The sequence below is a fragment of the Lupinus angustifolius genome, chromosome LG08 (assembly GCF_001865875.1).
Source record: "Lupinus angustifolius cultivar Tanjil chromosome LG08, LupAngTanjil_v1.0, whole genome shotgun sequence".
Taxonomy (NCBI): Eukaryota; Viridiplantae; Streptophyta; class Magnoliopsida; order Fabales; family Fabaceae; genus Lupinus; species Lupinus angustifolius.
The window spans coordinates 23,846,849-23,864,447 of record NC_032016.1 but is presented as its reverse complement, the minus strand read 5'-3'; the positions used below and the strand labels follow the sequence as shown (position 1 = coordinate 23,864,447).

The 17,599-nt window shown below is 32.0% G+C and overlaps 1 protein-coding gene across 1 annotated transcript; it reads left to right on the top strand.

Annotated features, from left to right (window-relative positions):
• Window positions 558-9,422, top strand: LOC109355359 (E3 UFM1-protein ligase 1 homolog). The gene is made up of 20 exons (XM_019598476.1): window positions 558-888; window positions 1,062-1,373; window positions 1,881-2,147; window positions 2,428-2,475; window positions 2,711-2,776; window positions 2,877-2,980; window positions 3,727-3,820; window positions 3,897-3,953; window positions 4,531-4,972; window positions 5,056-5,210; window positions 5,367-5,432; window positions 5,514-5,582; window positions 5,667-5,759; window positions 5,917-5,982; window positions 6,151-6,197; window positions 6,297-6,360; window positions 6,704-6,781; window positions 6,866-6,928; window positions 8,136-8,228; window positions 8,869-9,422. Exons 1-20 carry the CDS (start codon window positions 715-717, stop codon window positions 8,971-8,973), a joined length of 2,463 nt encoding a protein of 820 aa, XP_019454021.1. The 5' UTR covers window positions 558-714; the 3' UTR covers window positions 8,974-9,422.

The window sequence follows — 17,599 nt, the reverse complement described above, 5'->3', positions numbered from 1 at the left end:
ATGAAAAGTAACTTATTAAGTCTACTACATTATATGGTGAAGGTTTGTAGGTATTGTGTTGATGGTGATAATATGTTTAAAATAATATTCATAACTTTACATATTATTTATATACTAATTATTCAAATTGGACCAACCTTTATTAGTAAATATATGATATATTGATTGTTGTAGAAAATCTGATGAGCATGAATAATATAATTTTATCCAAACTATCCTCCACAAAATAATTGAGAATACTTTCAAATAAAATAATAAAAACAGGAGAAAAAAATTATACTAAAAGTGTAAATAATAGATAATTATTACTTTCATTTTTTAATTTTAAATACAAATAATAGAAATAAATGTCATATATATTTATCATGAACAATAAATTTATACATAAGTATTACATTCAAGTGGTACATACTTGGTTCCCTTAAGCAAAGTTTCGGGTTTGAGTCTCATAAAAAAAATATTCGCTGAGATTTAGCTCGGACAAAATTGGTTTCAGTGCAAGGATACGGGGGGAAACCAAAATAATAATATTACATACACTATTGAGAGGAGTAAGAATTGAGAATTAGTTAAAAGTTGAAAGTGAAACCCACCCAAATTCATCTCCCTGAGAACCGAAGAACATTTAATTTGAAGGATCAAACGCCCGATCGGATTTCAAGGTATAGAAAAGCAAAAGGCAAATCAACTCGTAACAATTTCTACGATCGAAACATGGACGATGAATTGCTCGAACTTCAGCGACAATTTGAATTCGCACAACAAGCGAAATCTAGCATCCGATTATCGGAACGAAACGTCGTCGAATTGATCCAAAAATTGCAGCAACTTCAATTTATCGATTTCGAGCTTCTACACACCGTCTCTGGCAAAGAGTACATCACTCTCGTACGCTCTCTCTCACTTCGCTTCCACTCAATATTTGCATGCACCGATAGTTTATTAGTTTTCATTTCGATTAGGTTTCACCGTTCTTAATTTTTAAGTTTAAATCGATTAATTAGCCGATTGGTTTTATATGCTCAATCAAATTTTATTTATATGATCGCGCATGTTATCAGGATCAACTTAGGAATGATATGGTGGCTGAGGTGAATAAATTAGGGCGTATTTCTCTGATTGATCTTGCTGATGCTACTGGAGTTGATTTGTACTATGTTGAAAAGCTTTCTCAGAACATTGTGTCTGATCACCGTGAATTCATGCTGAATCAAGGGGAAATCATCTCCGAATCTTATTGGGACTCGATTGCTGAAGAGATTAACGAGAGGCTTCAAGAATGCAGCCAGATTGCGCTCACTGAACTTGCTGCGCAATTGAATGTAGGGTTGGACTTGGTTTCCTCTGTGTTGGAGCCGCGACTTGGCACTATGGTATGTTAAAACGTTGTCACACATTGTTCTGTTAACATTTGTATAACATTAGTTATTTTGATAATTGTTATTTCAAACTCATCAAGGGTGTAATTGGGTAAACAGATTAACTGAATCCCTGTTCAGTAAGTTAAACAAAACTTATGTTCAGAAGTTTCTCCGCTAAACAGGGCTTATAGGAAAGTCATAAGCTATTTCATAGCAAAAATGTTTCCCCTCGCCACTTTTTGAGCGTATAAGGTGCAGCGCAGATAAAAATAGGGAGATTAAAGAAGTATGATTGGTAATGTGATGGAAAAGGAAGAGATAGATAGAAAGATAAACAATGTGAAAGGTAGCATATAAGAAGTCGGAGGAATATAAAAATTGTTTTCATAAGACGTTCTCATAAGCCCAAATAAGCTTTTTATATGCTCTTTCAAACATGTAAATAACATGGCAACACATTATTGAATGGAAGCCCAATTTTTTTTTTACTGATAGAGTATTAAAATTAAATTCCTATAGGTGAAAGGCAGGCTTGAAGGTGGGCAGTTATATACTCCTGCCTATGTGGCTCGTATTAGTGCCATGGTTCGAGGTGCTGCACGGGGCATCACAGTCCCGACGAATTTGACAGTGTTGTGGAGCTCGTTGCAGCAGTTACTGCAGGAAATGGAAGGATCCAGTGGCGTGGCTGTTGAAGGATCTTTCTTTCAGTCTTTGTTTAATGGACTCGTGAAGGAAGGGGAGATTCTAGGATCAGTTCGTGCAGGAGTGCACTGGACGCCAGCTGTAAGTGACATCATTTAGACATTTTTCAAGTGATGCATTTTGCATTTGTTTTGAGCCTTTGGAGTGGTCTGCCTCATGGTCCATTGATGTTAAATTGTCAAAAACTGGGAAGATTTCCAAATTCTTTTGATGTATTCAATTTTCAGATTATTATTCAATAATCCTTTGTTTCATAGTGCCTAATGGTGGTAGTATTCAGCTGCTATGGTCTTGTACCCTGGTCTTACTTCAATCATTAGAATGTATTTATTATGATTTCAGTTCTTATGTCACATGACAGGTATTTGCCATTGCACAAAAGGAATCTGTGGATTCATTCTTCTCACAGGCATGGGCTTCCACTTCTCTCATCTCTTTCTTTTATTTAAGATGTTCAACCATTTACCTAATTCTAGTGTATGATCTGAGCTAGATAACTGTCTTTAGAATTTTATTGGATTGGACTTGTATACTGACTTTTCCCCTTATATTCTGTACTTGTCTCTTTTACCTTTATTTTTCTGCGGGGAAGATTTTCTAAACTGCTCAATGCATTTTGTGCTGCCTTTATTTGTATGTTATAGAATTCTTTTATCAACTATGATGTTCTGCACAAACTTGGAATTCCCCAGCCCATTCAATTCTTGCAGGTAACTAAATTATTCCTAAGTTGATTTTGTTTACATAACTTTGTAGTTTTTGTTTCATTGGCTTCATTAATGAAGTCTAAGTTTGTGCAATCCAATTTAGTCCAGGTATCCTGAAGGCAAACCTCTAGTTACAACATTTGTTCACCCATCTATGATTGAGATGCTAGATGCTGCTACTGAGGATGCTATTGAGCGTGGCAGCTGGTAAGGGCCGTCACATGTTCTTCATTTTCTTTATCCCCAGTTTCTTTGTTCATTCCTTTCTGCTTTACTAAATTAAGCCAAGTTCAAAACCATCAGTTGATCCTCACCTTAAAGTTGTAATGTAGAAACAAAGAAATATAAATTGTTATGGATATATGGTGGTGACTTCCTAACCAGATGGATGGTGGTTGTGAACTGGTGATCTTTATTTTCCCCTTATTCCGTCCGACTTACTCTAATTCTAATTAAACTTATACTTCAGTACCATCTAATTATTGGATTAGCCAAAATACAAACCCAAACCAAATTATACTTCAAAGTATGTTCTTATGTAAGCTCTTGTTTGCTAGTTGTTGCTCAACAGCAGTTTATATTTAATACTCACTACTTTACTTAAGGGCTCTGGAATGTGTTGATGGAGAGGGTGGGCTTTCACCAACGACAAACTTCTCTTGTCCCCTTATTGTTTATAAATTTCTTTCTTCATTTGGATAATGATTGAACACATTTAGTCTCCTCTCTCTCTCATCTTAGGCAGGGCACTTTTATATATAATGTCATATGTTGCATCCCACTCCTTGGATTTTAAAGCACTTGTGTGAAAGTTTCGTTAACTTATGTTAGAAGCCTTTTTTTATGTGAGAAGAGATATCTTCGTATTCTTTCCAAAAGTTACACGGAGTTATGTTTATTCTTTGGAAGAGAATGTTTTTTAATGCATGCTGAGATAACACTGAATGTTGCAGGAGTGATTCTCTTTCTTTATTGCCATCATCTTTTTCACCTCAAGATGCTTCTAGAATGTTGTCCCTATGTCAAGCTGTTCAATTGGCTCTTAAGGTGATCTTCAACCACCTCATAAATTCATGCTCAACCCTGTTAATCCACATTTTGATAATCCTCATTTTCTTTGCAGTCCAACAAAGCACACATTTTTGGGGATGTTTATGTGTTGGGCAGCAGCTTTGTGAAGGTATGGCATTTGATATAGTCATGTAGATGTCAACGTATGGAGTTAATTTTACAAAATAAGATTGCCCATTTTGTAGTGCAAATACTACTGGCTAGGTCCAGTTTGAAGATTGGTTCAACAAAGTAGGTTTGGTTAATGGACATATTTTCTAGTCAGTATTGTTAATGAGAACCAAAAATAATATACTGGACATAAATTATGAATTTTGCTTATAAGAAGTTCAGCAGTTTGCTGAATCAACATTTTAGCAAACTCCTGCTCAGGTTACCATCACATGGCTGTCAATGGGTTCCCAAAAAACTGGTGATACAAAATGTCTTCACTATCATGTAATCTACATAACTGAGTTAGATTATACTCTAATATGTATGCACCCATTTGGGCTTAAGGTTTCTTTCTTAACATATTACCCTTTATTCTGTAGCTTTTGGTTTCATTATATCTTACATCTTTTCTTGCTTACGAGGCAGGATTGAACGGCAACAGTTATCGTTTTCTAAAAAATATGTATCAGTTACTATCTTTTTCTCTTTGGTATTTCTAACACCTGTATGTTTCTCTCTCCCCCATCAACTAGGATATTTGTGATCGCATCATGAAAGAGTTGGAGACATTAAGTGTTTCAGGATCATCTGGCACTATGCTGTCAGGTGACTTACAAGTAGCCACTGAAGCAAAAGTGGGGTATCATTCAAGCAGGTTTAGTGAATCCAATGAAGTGGTGAGTGATAGTGGTGTCAACAGGCATGTTGATAAAGGTTCGAAGAAGAAAAAGGGGAAAGGCACTGGAAATGCAGTAGCAAATGTATCTGAAAGTGGTCCAGATAACCAGGATCAGACTTCCACAAAATCTAAGAAAAGCCAGAGAAGGGGCAAGGATACATCTTCACAGACGTCAGATTCAAAGCCAAGTTCTAGGAAAGAATCACATAAAATGAAAGAGGATAATCTCAGTACTCCCTCAGAAGAATGGATCATGCAGAAGATTGCAACCTTGGTTCCTGATTTTGAAGAACAAGGTCTGTTGATTCTGACTTCTGATCTGTTCTTTCTTCTTCTATATGTTATCCAGTGTTCTCAATACAGTGCTACAAATTGATAGGTGTAGATGATCCAGAAACAATTCTGAGGCCTTTGGCTAACCAATTAAGGCCTACAATAATCAGTTCTTGGATGGAGAAAAAGAAGGCATTGCTTACACAAAATGCAGAGAGAACGAGACATTTGCTTGATAATTTGCAGAAGAAACTTGATGAGGTTTTTGACTGCTAAAGTTTAATTTTTTTCTTATATCCACTGTTTTTCCTTCTTTACTTAACACCCCCTACAGTAACTTATTCTGACATGTACAATTCCTGCTCTTTTATATATTATATTTATTGTTTCATATGTTGATTGTCTACTTTTCTACAGTCTTTCTTAAACACGCAGCTGTATGAAAAAGCCTTAGAACTATTCGAAGATGATCAATCAACTTCTGTAAGTTTTGTCACGTTATTTGAAATTTGAAGACGCCATTTCCCCCGATGAAATGTAAGTTAATGTGTCGACAATGCCCAGGTTGTTTTGCACAGGCATTTACTAAGGACAGTGGCAGCTCCTATGGTGGATATGCTTCTTCTGAAGCTGGTATTATATACAGCGATTTGTTTGTTAAAATAACATATATCATGAGTTTAATTAGGTCTAACATGCTGAATTCGTTATCTGCAGGATGAGCACAACAAATTAAAGAGTGGACTTGATGTACAGGAAGATCCAAATTCTGAGCCTGTTTCACTTAATCCTGGAGACAGAGTTGCAATTGTAAGATTAAGCCGTTGTTGGCATGAGTGTATGCATACTTTTTTTTGGCTTTCTGGTGCATCAAATTTTGTAGTAGTGTCACATATTTGCTGAAGATCATAATTGCGGAGGAGGTGAGGAACACATTAAATGACCTCAAATTTCTATTTGTTTGCAGTCTAGGAATTTCCCAGGAACTCTTTCAAAAAAGGCTCTTGCCGTTGCAGAAGCATTGGAAGGAAAGGTTAACATCTTTAATTTGCAATCAGTTCTCATTGTCGAGCTTTACTCATTTTAAGGTTCACTGTACAGGTTTACCACTTTTAAAATCACAATTGCTGCTGGCTTTATACTTTTTGTTCTGCCTTATTTAGTAGTAGTGTAACTGACATTTGAATATTCAATACAACAGAGGGTGGATATATTCACGGATGCTTTTAGAATGTTAACTGAAGAGAGGTAATGTGTCTATTTTTGTTTGTGGAACTTCAGCATTGTTTCCAGAGCTTCTGTCCTGATGTTAACCTTGATACTTGTTCTGATCACTAATTTTTCCAGTGGATTGCCTTTGAAAAAGCTTGACAAGAAACTAGAAAGAACACTTTTGCATTCATATCGTAAGGTATTTATGTTTACATTTAAGTATTTTTTTCTTCAGAGTTTATTTGAGGCTATCTTCTAATATATTGTTGATGATGCTGGTTGTGACATTAAAAATATCTGATCTGCTTAACTTTTGAATAACGGCCAGAAAATTACTGAATGGGTTCTTTTAGCAATTGTAAGGGATAATGTTAAGCATAGTTTGGTCCTTATATTGGATATGTTTGTGGATATTTTTAAATTGTTATTCTCCCCAACATTAGTTAGTGACATGGCTCCAAATAGAACTTTCAGTCAGCTTTGTAATATGCCCTGCAATATGGTTGTTCTTAAACTGCTCCTTCTATTATTGTTTTTACCAGGAATTGACATCTCAAGTTTCTGATGAAACTGATCCTGTATCTCTTCTGCCAAAAGTTGTTTCTTTACTTTATATCCAGGTAACTTAAGTGCTGTTGGTGCTATTTTTTCTTTCTTTCCGTGTCCCCTTTTCCAATTAAAAACTTGGATACTTGTATGATTAGGTTCACCATAAAGCTCTTCAAGCCCCTGGAAGGGCCATTTCTGTTGCTATTTCCCGGTTGAAGGTATGTTCTTTCTGTCAGTTGGTTTAATTTTGCATCTACACACAACTTCAAAAATTAAAAGCTAAATATCAGATGGATCACACAAACCAAATTAAGAATAATAATGACGTCAAGTTCACCAACCTAAAAGTCCAACCTGAAATAAACAGTGATGCCAAGTCTGTTGTCATTATAATTGGAATGAGACCTAGAGGGCGAGGTGTGGGATCTGGATTGTTTTGGTCTTTTGGATATGAGAATATGCTTTCCCATGCTTTAAAATATTAATGATTTTATGTGCTGCTACCATAGTCTTGCCTCTCAAATATGCAATCTGGAATGTTATCTGGTGTTTTACTTGGTCACTAAATTTAACCTAGTGCACATCCCTACAAAATCCGAAGACCTGAGTTATTTTGGTCAACCAGCAGCTGCAGTGTGACATGCCTTGTTTTTCATTTTTGGTGCTCTTGGTTCATCTTTCTTGGACCAGTCAAGCAAAGTGAATAGAGTTTATACTAGTTTACAATTTCATCATTTTTTATACAAAACTAATTTCTTAAAATAAAATAAAAATTGCATCACTTGGATACAAATATTTTTTTTATTTGCTCACTTATGCTCTAACTTTGACAATTATGTATAACGAGAGAACTGAGGAGAAGGAATAATTAGGGGTTCCAATAAGAACAAGAATACTTAGGATTGGTTATAACTCAATAGTCTATTTAATTTAATCATTATCAAAGACTGAATAACGTAGGGCACCTAAAGGGGTATTTATAACCCAAAGGTAGTCAAATTCATTCTGCAAGCAATCCATAAATATTTTACCATAACATTTGTTGGGAAGTAAGTCCCATATTGCGTGCCTCATTGTCTAAGGAATGGTTTAAATAACCATTGGGCTACAGCTCTTATTGTTAGTTGGTTTTGAAATGGAATCTTATCATGATATTAGAGCCAAAGCCTAGCTTTTCACCGGTTACCATGGGCCAAAATATGTTATTTGTCATGGATCAAAGGTAACTCATTGCCTGGTTCGGCATGCTTATGTGGAGGGAGCATGTTGGGAAGTAAGTTTCATAGCGTCTACCTTATTGTCTCGAGAATGGATTAAATACCTTTTGGATTGCTCATCTCATTGGCAATTGGTTTTTCCATGGAGCCTTAACTACATTTTTTCAGAACATGTCCCTAATTTTGTTTCACATGCTTTGATTGTCAGGATAAGCTAGACGAATCAGCTTACAAGATTTTAACTGATTATCAAACTGCTACTGTGACTCTTTTGGCACTATTATCAGCTGCACCTGGTGATGTGAGTAATTACAAATCAGCATTCTTATGTAGATTTCATATTAAGTTTGATCAAATGAAATTTCATTTCAACCTTTCGCTTTTGAGTAACATTAAAGTACTTCAAGTTTTGCTCTAAACTATTAACTGCCAAGGATACTGTTTTACATTTTATACATTCATGGTGTGTGCTTTCAAAGTAAATTTTCTCATAATTTTTCCCAATAATATTTTTGAAATAGCTAAAAACACAGCTTGATGCTATAAAGCTTCTGCTGTGCAGAAGATCACTCACTGAATCTTTATGCAAACATGCCTTGAATTTGTAAAAGGTTGATTTCATGACCCTTTTTAAAATAGCTTGATAAGAAATAAAATTTCCCCCAGCATTTGCATGAGCCCTTTTCCACTGACACTCCATCCCTTTTTTTAATAAAATAGAAGGTGCTGAAACCAGCTTATCCCTTTATTTTAAAAAGCTTATCCAAACAACAAAAACCGCAATATTTTGAGGATTAGTTCCTCTTGATATTTCTGAGGCGGAGGGGCAATCACTTCTTAGCTTGTGAATGTTTCCATCGCCAATGCAATATGAGGATTAGTTTGAATAATTGGAACAATGTATGGATCGTAAATTATTCTTTTCCCTTCATTTTATATAGGAAGATGATTGTGCATCTGATAGAATTTTGAGTCAAAAGGAGTTTCTACAAAACCAAATGGTGGATCTCAAAAGCTTGGTCTTGAGCACCACACAATCGTCATAGATATCGTGAGCCAAGGAACACCCATATCGAGCATTCAAGCTTCAATTTCGGGATGATTTGGAGCATCTGAGCTTCAATGTAGTAGGGATGGCTAGTTTCATCGGCTATTCCCTGAGGTTCAAATGCCTGTACTGACTTCACAGTAGACAATTCTCAGAAATTTGATCAGGTTTCTTGTGACAATCAGTTTTACTTTAGTTTGCACAGCGAATGCTCTCTGGTTAGTCGTTTCATTAGAAAACCTCTTGCCTGATGAGTTGTACTTGTTTGATAATTAGAAGGTGCATTAGTTAACCCTTAATGAACAAAATTCTGCAATAAGTTTCCTGAATGTTTGAACTGATGGATGATCTTTTGCCCCTCAATCCTGCAATAACTTTTATTCCTGAATTTTTGAACCGTTGAATGATCTTTTGTTCCTCAATCAAAAGATTTGATGCACCAACCAATTAGCAATATTCTTTATTCCCTTTGAGTGAAGTTGTGAGTCTAGTGAGTCAAAAATGAGCTTTTCCTCAGACTTAGTTCGTATTAAAAGTGTTCCAAAAAACCAGGATTATAAGTACAATACGATTCCCAAATAGTCAGGAAAAAATGGCTACGTGCATTTAGTTCATATTTCAAATGGTTCGTAGACTTGACCTACCAAATATGTTTTAGGTATAAACCAATATTTGTAATTGGTGTGTTTTAAGTTTATTTATCGCTGATTTATTTAAATTTGAGTCTTCAATGATGAAAAAGATTAAATTGCTAATGAACTTTTTAACCAACTGATGTGTCTTTAAGAAAGGGCTCATTATAATCTGAACTTGATGTATGGGCCACAACCCGCACAACTTAGGACGAAGTAACCACCAGTTTGTGAATAATCCAACCCATTCAGGTTGGCCCTCATAACTTGCATGTTCAAGGGGTTCTGAACTTTTGATTCATAGGTTTGCATATCAACTTGTAAACCTGTTTTAAAATTAATTTTATATGTTTGTTTAAATTTTCAGATCTTAATTTAATTTATTAGTTCATTTCTATTAACTATATATTGTCAACTATTATTTCCCTTTTATGCATCTTCCATTTCTGTCTCTCCTCAGACCACCATGTGTTCTCTATCCTTCTACTTCAATTTTCTTCATTATCACTTATTCATCATTCATAAACCAGTGAAAAAAACGAAACCAGCAACAGCAAATCCAGTCTATCATAAACCAGTGAATTACTTTTCTCAATTTCTATTTGTGTCAAATTTTACGAAAATCAAATGAGTCCTTTTAGAGTGGATCACACAGCCACAAATCTTCCACGTTGTCTATCATAAAAGAACATCAATTTAGTCTACCATAACACAACCAAAGAAAAAAAACGAGTAGATTCTTTTTATTTCAATATTCATTTTTTTGTACATTTGGAGAAAGAATAAAGATAAAAAGCAACCACAGTCTAATAAATGCTACACACACTGTATCCGATTGCAACTAAATTACTAGATTCTTTTTTTCTTCAGTATTCATCTATTGCAATAGTTTCCTAATGAAAACTATATGGTTAAAGATATAGATAGTGTTTAGGGAAGCCATATTATAGGATGAACAAGTACCCATGTTGGAAATGCATATTTTGCTTGATCTAAACGGTAGAATGAAGTGTTAAACACTAAAAAGTAGCAAGATCTCTCGCATTTTTCAACTTCCTTGTTTAAATTCACAAATGGGACCAGGATGTGATCCTTGTAGGAGACTTTTCCAAAACATCCATGTGAGGAAGGTATAATAAGCTCTGTTTCATTCAAAGGAGGAACAACTTTTGTTACCTTAGTAGTGTTGCCTGAACAATGAACATTGACACTTTCATTTCTCTGAATGTTGTATACATATATTTTCCCAGGTGTAGACATGCCCAAATCCCAACATGTAAACAAACAGAACAAAACAATGACAATTGTTGAGTGGTTATTTTCCATGTTTACGTATATATCTTTATTCTAATGCTTTCTGTTGTGAATTTATTTGCTAATTTATATTCAATTCATGGACATAGGCATTAAATTGTTTCTGTTATACAATAGGTTACGAGCGTTGAGTAGTGAATTAGATTTAATGTTTGATTTACTGCGGAAGTAACTTCATTTTTTGCTCATAACTATGTAAGTTATGTATCAAAGATGTTTAATGATGCCAAAGCCTCATTCTATTCTTTATCATTTTAAAATCCCCAAAATTAGTAAAATTAAATATTTTATAAAAAATGTTTTTTTATTTAACCATGTATGCTCCACGTACTATCATGGTTAAAGTTTACATAAGCTGCCATGTCAGCAATGTCAACTATATAAGTATAAGGTAATTATCAATTATATATTATATATAGTATAAGGTAACTTCTAAGAATTTTCGAAAAAGCATAGTGTATGTTAATTAGGATTTGTTTTAAATGTTTCCTTATCAGAAGAGATTGTTTTAAAATTTAAAAGATTTATTAAATTATTTCCAAATGAAAATGTGGAACAATATTTTTTTTAAATTATTATTATTAATTACTAGCTTGTTGACTGCCATTTTCATGTCTAACAATCCGCATTCATATTATTTGAAATTGATTGTATAATATTATATGCTAAAATTTCTTACAAAAGTGTGAACTTTATAATCCGAAATCAAAATTTGCACTACAAAATTAAATACACAAAAGTGACAATAACATATTGTACATTATAGAATAGAAGATACTCTAATTTTTATCAAAAAACCCAGAAAGATGAAGTATTAAAAAATTCTAACAATAAATCAAAAGATGATATATTTAATGTGCTTTAAGTATCAACTTTATTTTAAAGACGATAAAATTAGAATATAAAAATCATGTTTATGTTTTTTCGATTATCTATTTGTCCTTAGCCCTGTTTTAATTTTATAATATTAGTATAAATTATAACTACATATTTGTATAAAATCGATTTTAAAATAAAATAACCAATACAACTATAAATAAATTTATTATTTTAGATGGGTTAGTATTTTTTTTTTGCAATGATTGAATAAACAGACAAAAACTAAGTCCAACAATGTTATTTTTATCGACAAATATTAATATTTGTTGTGGGCAAGATTCGAATTCTCAGTATAATAAATGTCATATTATAACATGTATTTGAGGTCATTGCATATAGTATGCAATACATCAAGAGAAAAATAAAGTAGCAACTCTTTTTTTAGCTACACAATAGATATAAGAGTTCCCATCTCTCAAGTAGATATGATGAAGAGATATCTTCCACTCTTTGTTTATCAAGTCTTGAATGCAGAAGATGACAATAGTGTATTGATGATGTTAGATGCCTCTCATTACTATGCCTTAAAAGAATTGGATGGCTCTCTTTAATGGCTCTCTTTAAGGCTCTCTTTATGACAATTTTATGGCTCTCTTTAAGGGCATTTTATGTCACTTTTATGGTTTGTTTCCAAGCATTGGATGCTTGGAATCCAAGATACCAAGACTTTGCTTGCCTATAAAAGGACACATATAGAGAGCTTCAAAATCATCTTCACAACACACAACATCTCTTTCATTTACACATATATTGTGAGTGCATTCTTGGTGAGAATTCTTGTTCCATTTGAGAGAGTATTTGTGAGAAAAATATTGTCATTTGTCCTCATCATTATAAGAGGATTTCTTGTACTCTTCTTTTTTACATAGTGGAATTTTGCTCTTGATCGCCCGTGGTTTTTTTCCACGTTAAATCTTGTGTGTTATTTTCTTTATCCTTTACTTGCTTCTCTTTTGTTCTCAATTGATTCAATCCTGTGCTTCCGCATTGTGCTCTAACCTTAACAGATGATAATATGTATGACGATTTTGATCCAAAGACAAAGCATCAAAAAGAGTCATTTTAACAATTAAACTTCTGATAGCCTAGATCCCAAGTCAAACGGAGACTGTGCCACACTACCATTTCCTCATCCCGAAAAAGTAGGATGGGTAGGAAACTCTCATATCCTACTTTTTCAGGATGAGGATCACCTGTCTCAAACAGTGTCATATTTCCTATCTTAAGTCAATTATATATTAATACTCTGATTGGTTTGGAACATGGAGTGAGACACCATTTGAGACAAGTGATCTCTATCCACATTTCCTGGAGCTACCATCTACATTTACTCAATGAAGTCAACATGAGGCCTAATCCACTGAACTAGATGGATTACCATAACTATACAATCACAATATAGTAATTGATTTCATTAGGTTTTAAATGTTCCCTGTTTATAAGGGATTAAAAAATCAAAACAATTCAATCTTTATTAAGTATATATTTAAAAAAATTATGAGCCTAAGTAATTAATTAGAGAGAAGACTGATTGGGGATTTACATAGGGATTATAGAGCATGGATTTTATAGATAGTTTTTAAGTAAATTATCCCAAAGATATCCATTAAACTATAAACATAATTTTTATGTAACCAAGAAACATATTTATTTTATCATTCCTGTCATTTAACTTTCGTTGTATAACAATAAAACTAAACTATTTTTTTTAAGAATTACAATTGTTCGGAATAAATAAAATTAACATTAAAAATTTACGATAAAATTAAGTTGAATTTGTGTAATTATTCAATCACAATATATTAATTGGTTGAATTAGATTTATTTTGTTTTAATTTTATTGTTAAGGCTAATAACTGAAGATAATATATTATTAATCGATTCCACTATATTTTAATATTTTTATCTCAATTGATAAGAAAAAATTATATTTTATTTTGGTTCTACATATTATTTTATTTTAGACAACTGTATCAATTTAGTAAAAAAAAAATCTCCATCATTCCAGGATAGGAACAACAAAGTTTCAATTATATTGTTTATGAAAATGGAATATAATAAACTTCTCGTACATTTATTTATTGGGACTTGTTAATTTGGAGAAGAATTGCCTTTTTTGGCAATCACAATATGATAAAATTTTAAGCAGTGTTTATGGAAATTATTGGGGTAAATTTTCAAAAGGAAAATCGATCAATACCTTAATCGAATGCTATTTTATTGCTATTATTCAAAACAAGAGAATTCAAAAATAGACAATTCCTTAATACTTTCCATTCAAATAATAATAAATAAATAAAAGTTCCTCCAATTCATGCCTTATATTATCTATACATCTATGTTTCTATATCTATACTTCTATATTTATACTATATATAAAAGGACTATCATAGTATAATTTTCATTTTTTTATTTTACTCTTAAAATTTTAATTTCTAGAAAAATATATAATCATATATAATGATTACTAACATATTAATTACTTTCTTACATTCATTTGACAATTAAAATAAAGATACATAAATATAATATAAAGTGTACTTAATAAAAATTATAATATTTCTATACTTCTATACTATATAAAATGAAAACATGATGTAACTAACCATAATGTAAAACTTAAATACTTGACTAAAGTAAAAATGTGTACCGAAATTATGAAACAGTAATATATAATGGTACAGTAGCACTCATTTCGATCATTTTTAGACATTTGCACGCTTCTATTTTCTACCATGTCATATAAATAACATGTCGAATTCATTCCACGTTATTAAGAACATAAACATTGGACATCAACTATGAAAATTGCGAGTTAGTGTGATTCTACTATGGCATACTACGTTCACAAAATTATGGTTATGCTTGATGAAGAGGTGATATCAAATATCAATGATACAGTCCTCTTTTTATCTTATTTTCCTGAGAATATTTTAACACTTACAAATCTTTTCACTTCATTTTAATTACAGCACCAGCCAACAAATAGGAATAACAATTTATAAAGATTGAACATTCAATTTTTTTAAATGTCTATGAGATGGCCAAACTTGCAGTAGCACTTAATGGAAAAATGTTGAAGCCTACAAGGCATGGATATAGAATATATTTATAAAAAAAATACACCAATGTTACTAGTGTTGATGATTCAGACATTCCTCTTATTTGGTTAAAGATACCATTTTTTTTATATCATCTCACATTTTTTAGTAAAGAATTAATTCATTTTAAGATTTATAGTTGTTCCTCCCAACAAATATTGCTCAAAGAAATATAATACATAATTTGTTTTGATAGTTCCCATTCTAACACACGGCTAAAATAACTAGTTAAAATTACAATCAGCAGGTTTACCATCACATCTATCTTTGATTACTTGTTAATATGTCAGTGTTATGTGTGACGTATTTTAATTTGTAGCTAACATCTCCTCCCACTTATATATTTCACTTTTTTTCACTTATACATTTCACGATAATAAATTCTACTTCAATCAAACTATATCAATTAATACCTAAATTCCTTCTTGTTTCCTCTATGAGTTTCCTACAAAAATAAAGGTACCTACAATAATATATCCATATTTCAATTCTACATTGCTTAACTGGGTATATCACCATCAAATAAAGGTATGTACATAATTCCAACAATCAAATAATAACACCACCGCATTTATCTATTAGTAAAGGTATGGATATAATTCCAACTATATATCAAATAATTAACTTGATGAATTGAACTGGAAAGCTTGATGATCCACCACCCCTGATATAAGTATGGATAAAAAACATTGATATGGTTAATGATGAACACGTCATCATGGACAAATAAAACAAATCTTACATCAAAATACTAAAACCAAAATTCCCTTTTTAATTAAAAAAAAATTCCAAATATATATATATTAAAATGGAAAAGTTCTTTTTTACCCTCACTTTCCGTAGCATGCTTCTTTCCACCTAAAGTTGTTTATTCATGAGAACAACAATTGATGGATGATGATTGCAAATCTCGGTGGTGGGTGACACTCAAGAATAATAGAGATATGGTTGTTCTTAGGCTGAGCTTGGGTGAATATAATAGATTAGCGGTGAGTAGGATCCGACCCTACCCGCTCAACCCGGTACAGTCTGATCATGATTGGGCCAAAGCAGGGTCAGATCTCATCGAGTCTAAGTTGAGTTCAGGTTTAAAGATTAGACTCGGACAATATTTAGGATCGGGTAGAGACTAAACATGGCTCATCCCAATCCGTCTCATGTCCATTCACTCGTTACGTTTGTATGTGTCTCTATTCAAATGTGTAGAGAGTAATGTTACATTTTCTATCGAAATTATCACTGATTCTCTAATTTTTTTCATCGTATATACATAATTAATAACATATATACATATATCATTTTATATGTAAGTTTACACATTTATAATACTAAATAATATTTAGAAGACTTTATCTAAAATGAGTATACATTATATTTAATTGGGTCTAGGGTTTAACAGTTGATCTGATTATTATTATTTAGGGTTGGGTTAGCTTCGGGTCTAGTGTGAGGTCTGAGTTCAAAAAGATAACCCGACAAACATTTAGAGTCGGATAAGGACAAACCTTGACTCGTCCCAATCCAATACATGCTCACCCCTACAATAGATAATGATAGCAGTTCTTGCTTGAGTAAGGATAAGTTATGGATGATGTAGACAAATGGTGTTGAGAAGTTGATGGTTTTATCTATCTATTTACTATTTAATAAAAAAAACTCATACACATACATGTGTCATTACCTCATTGATTTGACACATCATCTATCAATGTGTCATGACCTCATTTAATCTATGTTTTCCCTCCAAAAAATTCTTGCCAACAAACATCTTACATATACATATGTCATCACCTCATTGAATTGCATCATCATCTATGACATGTGTCATGACCTCATTGAATCTATTTTTTCCCTCCAAAAATTACCTTCTACACATACATGTGTCATCACCTGAATTGACACATCATCTATGGTATGTGTCATGACCTCATTATTATATATGAAGAAGAATACTATCAATAATAATAATGATTTACATTATTATTATTACACATTATTTTTATAATCTTAATACATAATATTAAACTTCCAAAAAGTTAACATGGTTAAATAATATTTTGCATAAATCATTTAATATTTTAGCTATAAAAAAGTTAACTATCTACAATTCAAAATGATTTACATTATTATTATAATCTGAATACATAACGTGTGTAAATGCTTCAAATATTAAACTTCCAAAAAGTTAACATGNNCTAAATTAACAATTGCCTAAAAAAGTTAACCTATAACGTGGTTAAATAATATTTTGCATAAATCATTTAATATTTTGGCTATTGTTAACTATCAATAATTCAAAATGATTTACATTATTATTATTATTATTATACATTATTATTACAATCTGAATACATAACGTGTCCAAAATATTAAATGATTATTATTATTATAATCTGAATATATAAAGTGTTCAAAATATTAAATGCTTCAAATATTAAACTTCCCAAAATTTAATGTGGTTAAATTAAGTATTAACAATTGTTACCTAAAAAAATTAACGTGCATAATAATTGTATAGGAAAAAATTAACGTGCATAATAATTGTATAGGAAAAAATTAACGTGCATAATAATTGTATAGGAAAAAATTAACGTGCATAATAATTGTATAGGAAAAAATTAACGTGCATAATAATTGTATAGGAAAAAATTAACGTTTTCAAAATATTAAATTCTAATAATGATAATGATAATTGCTA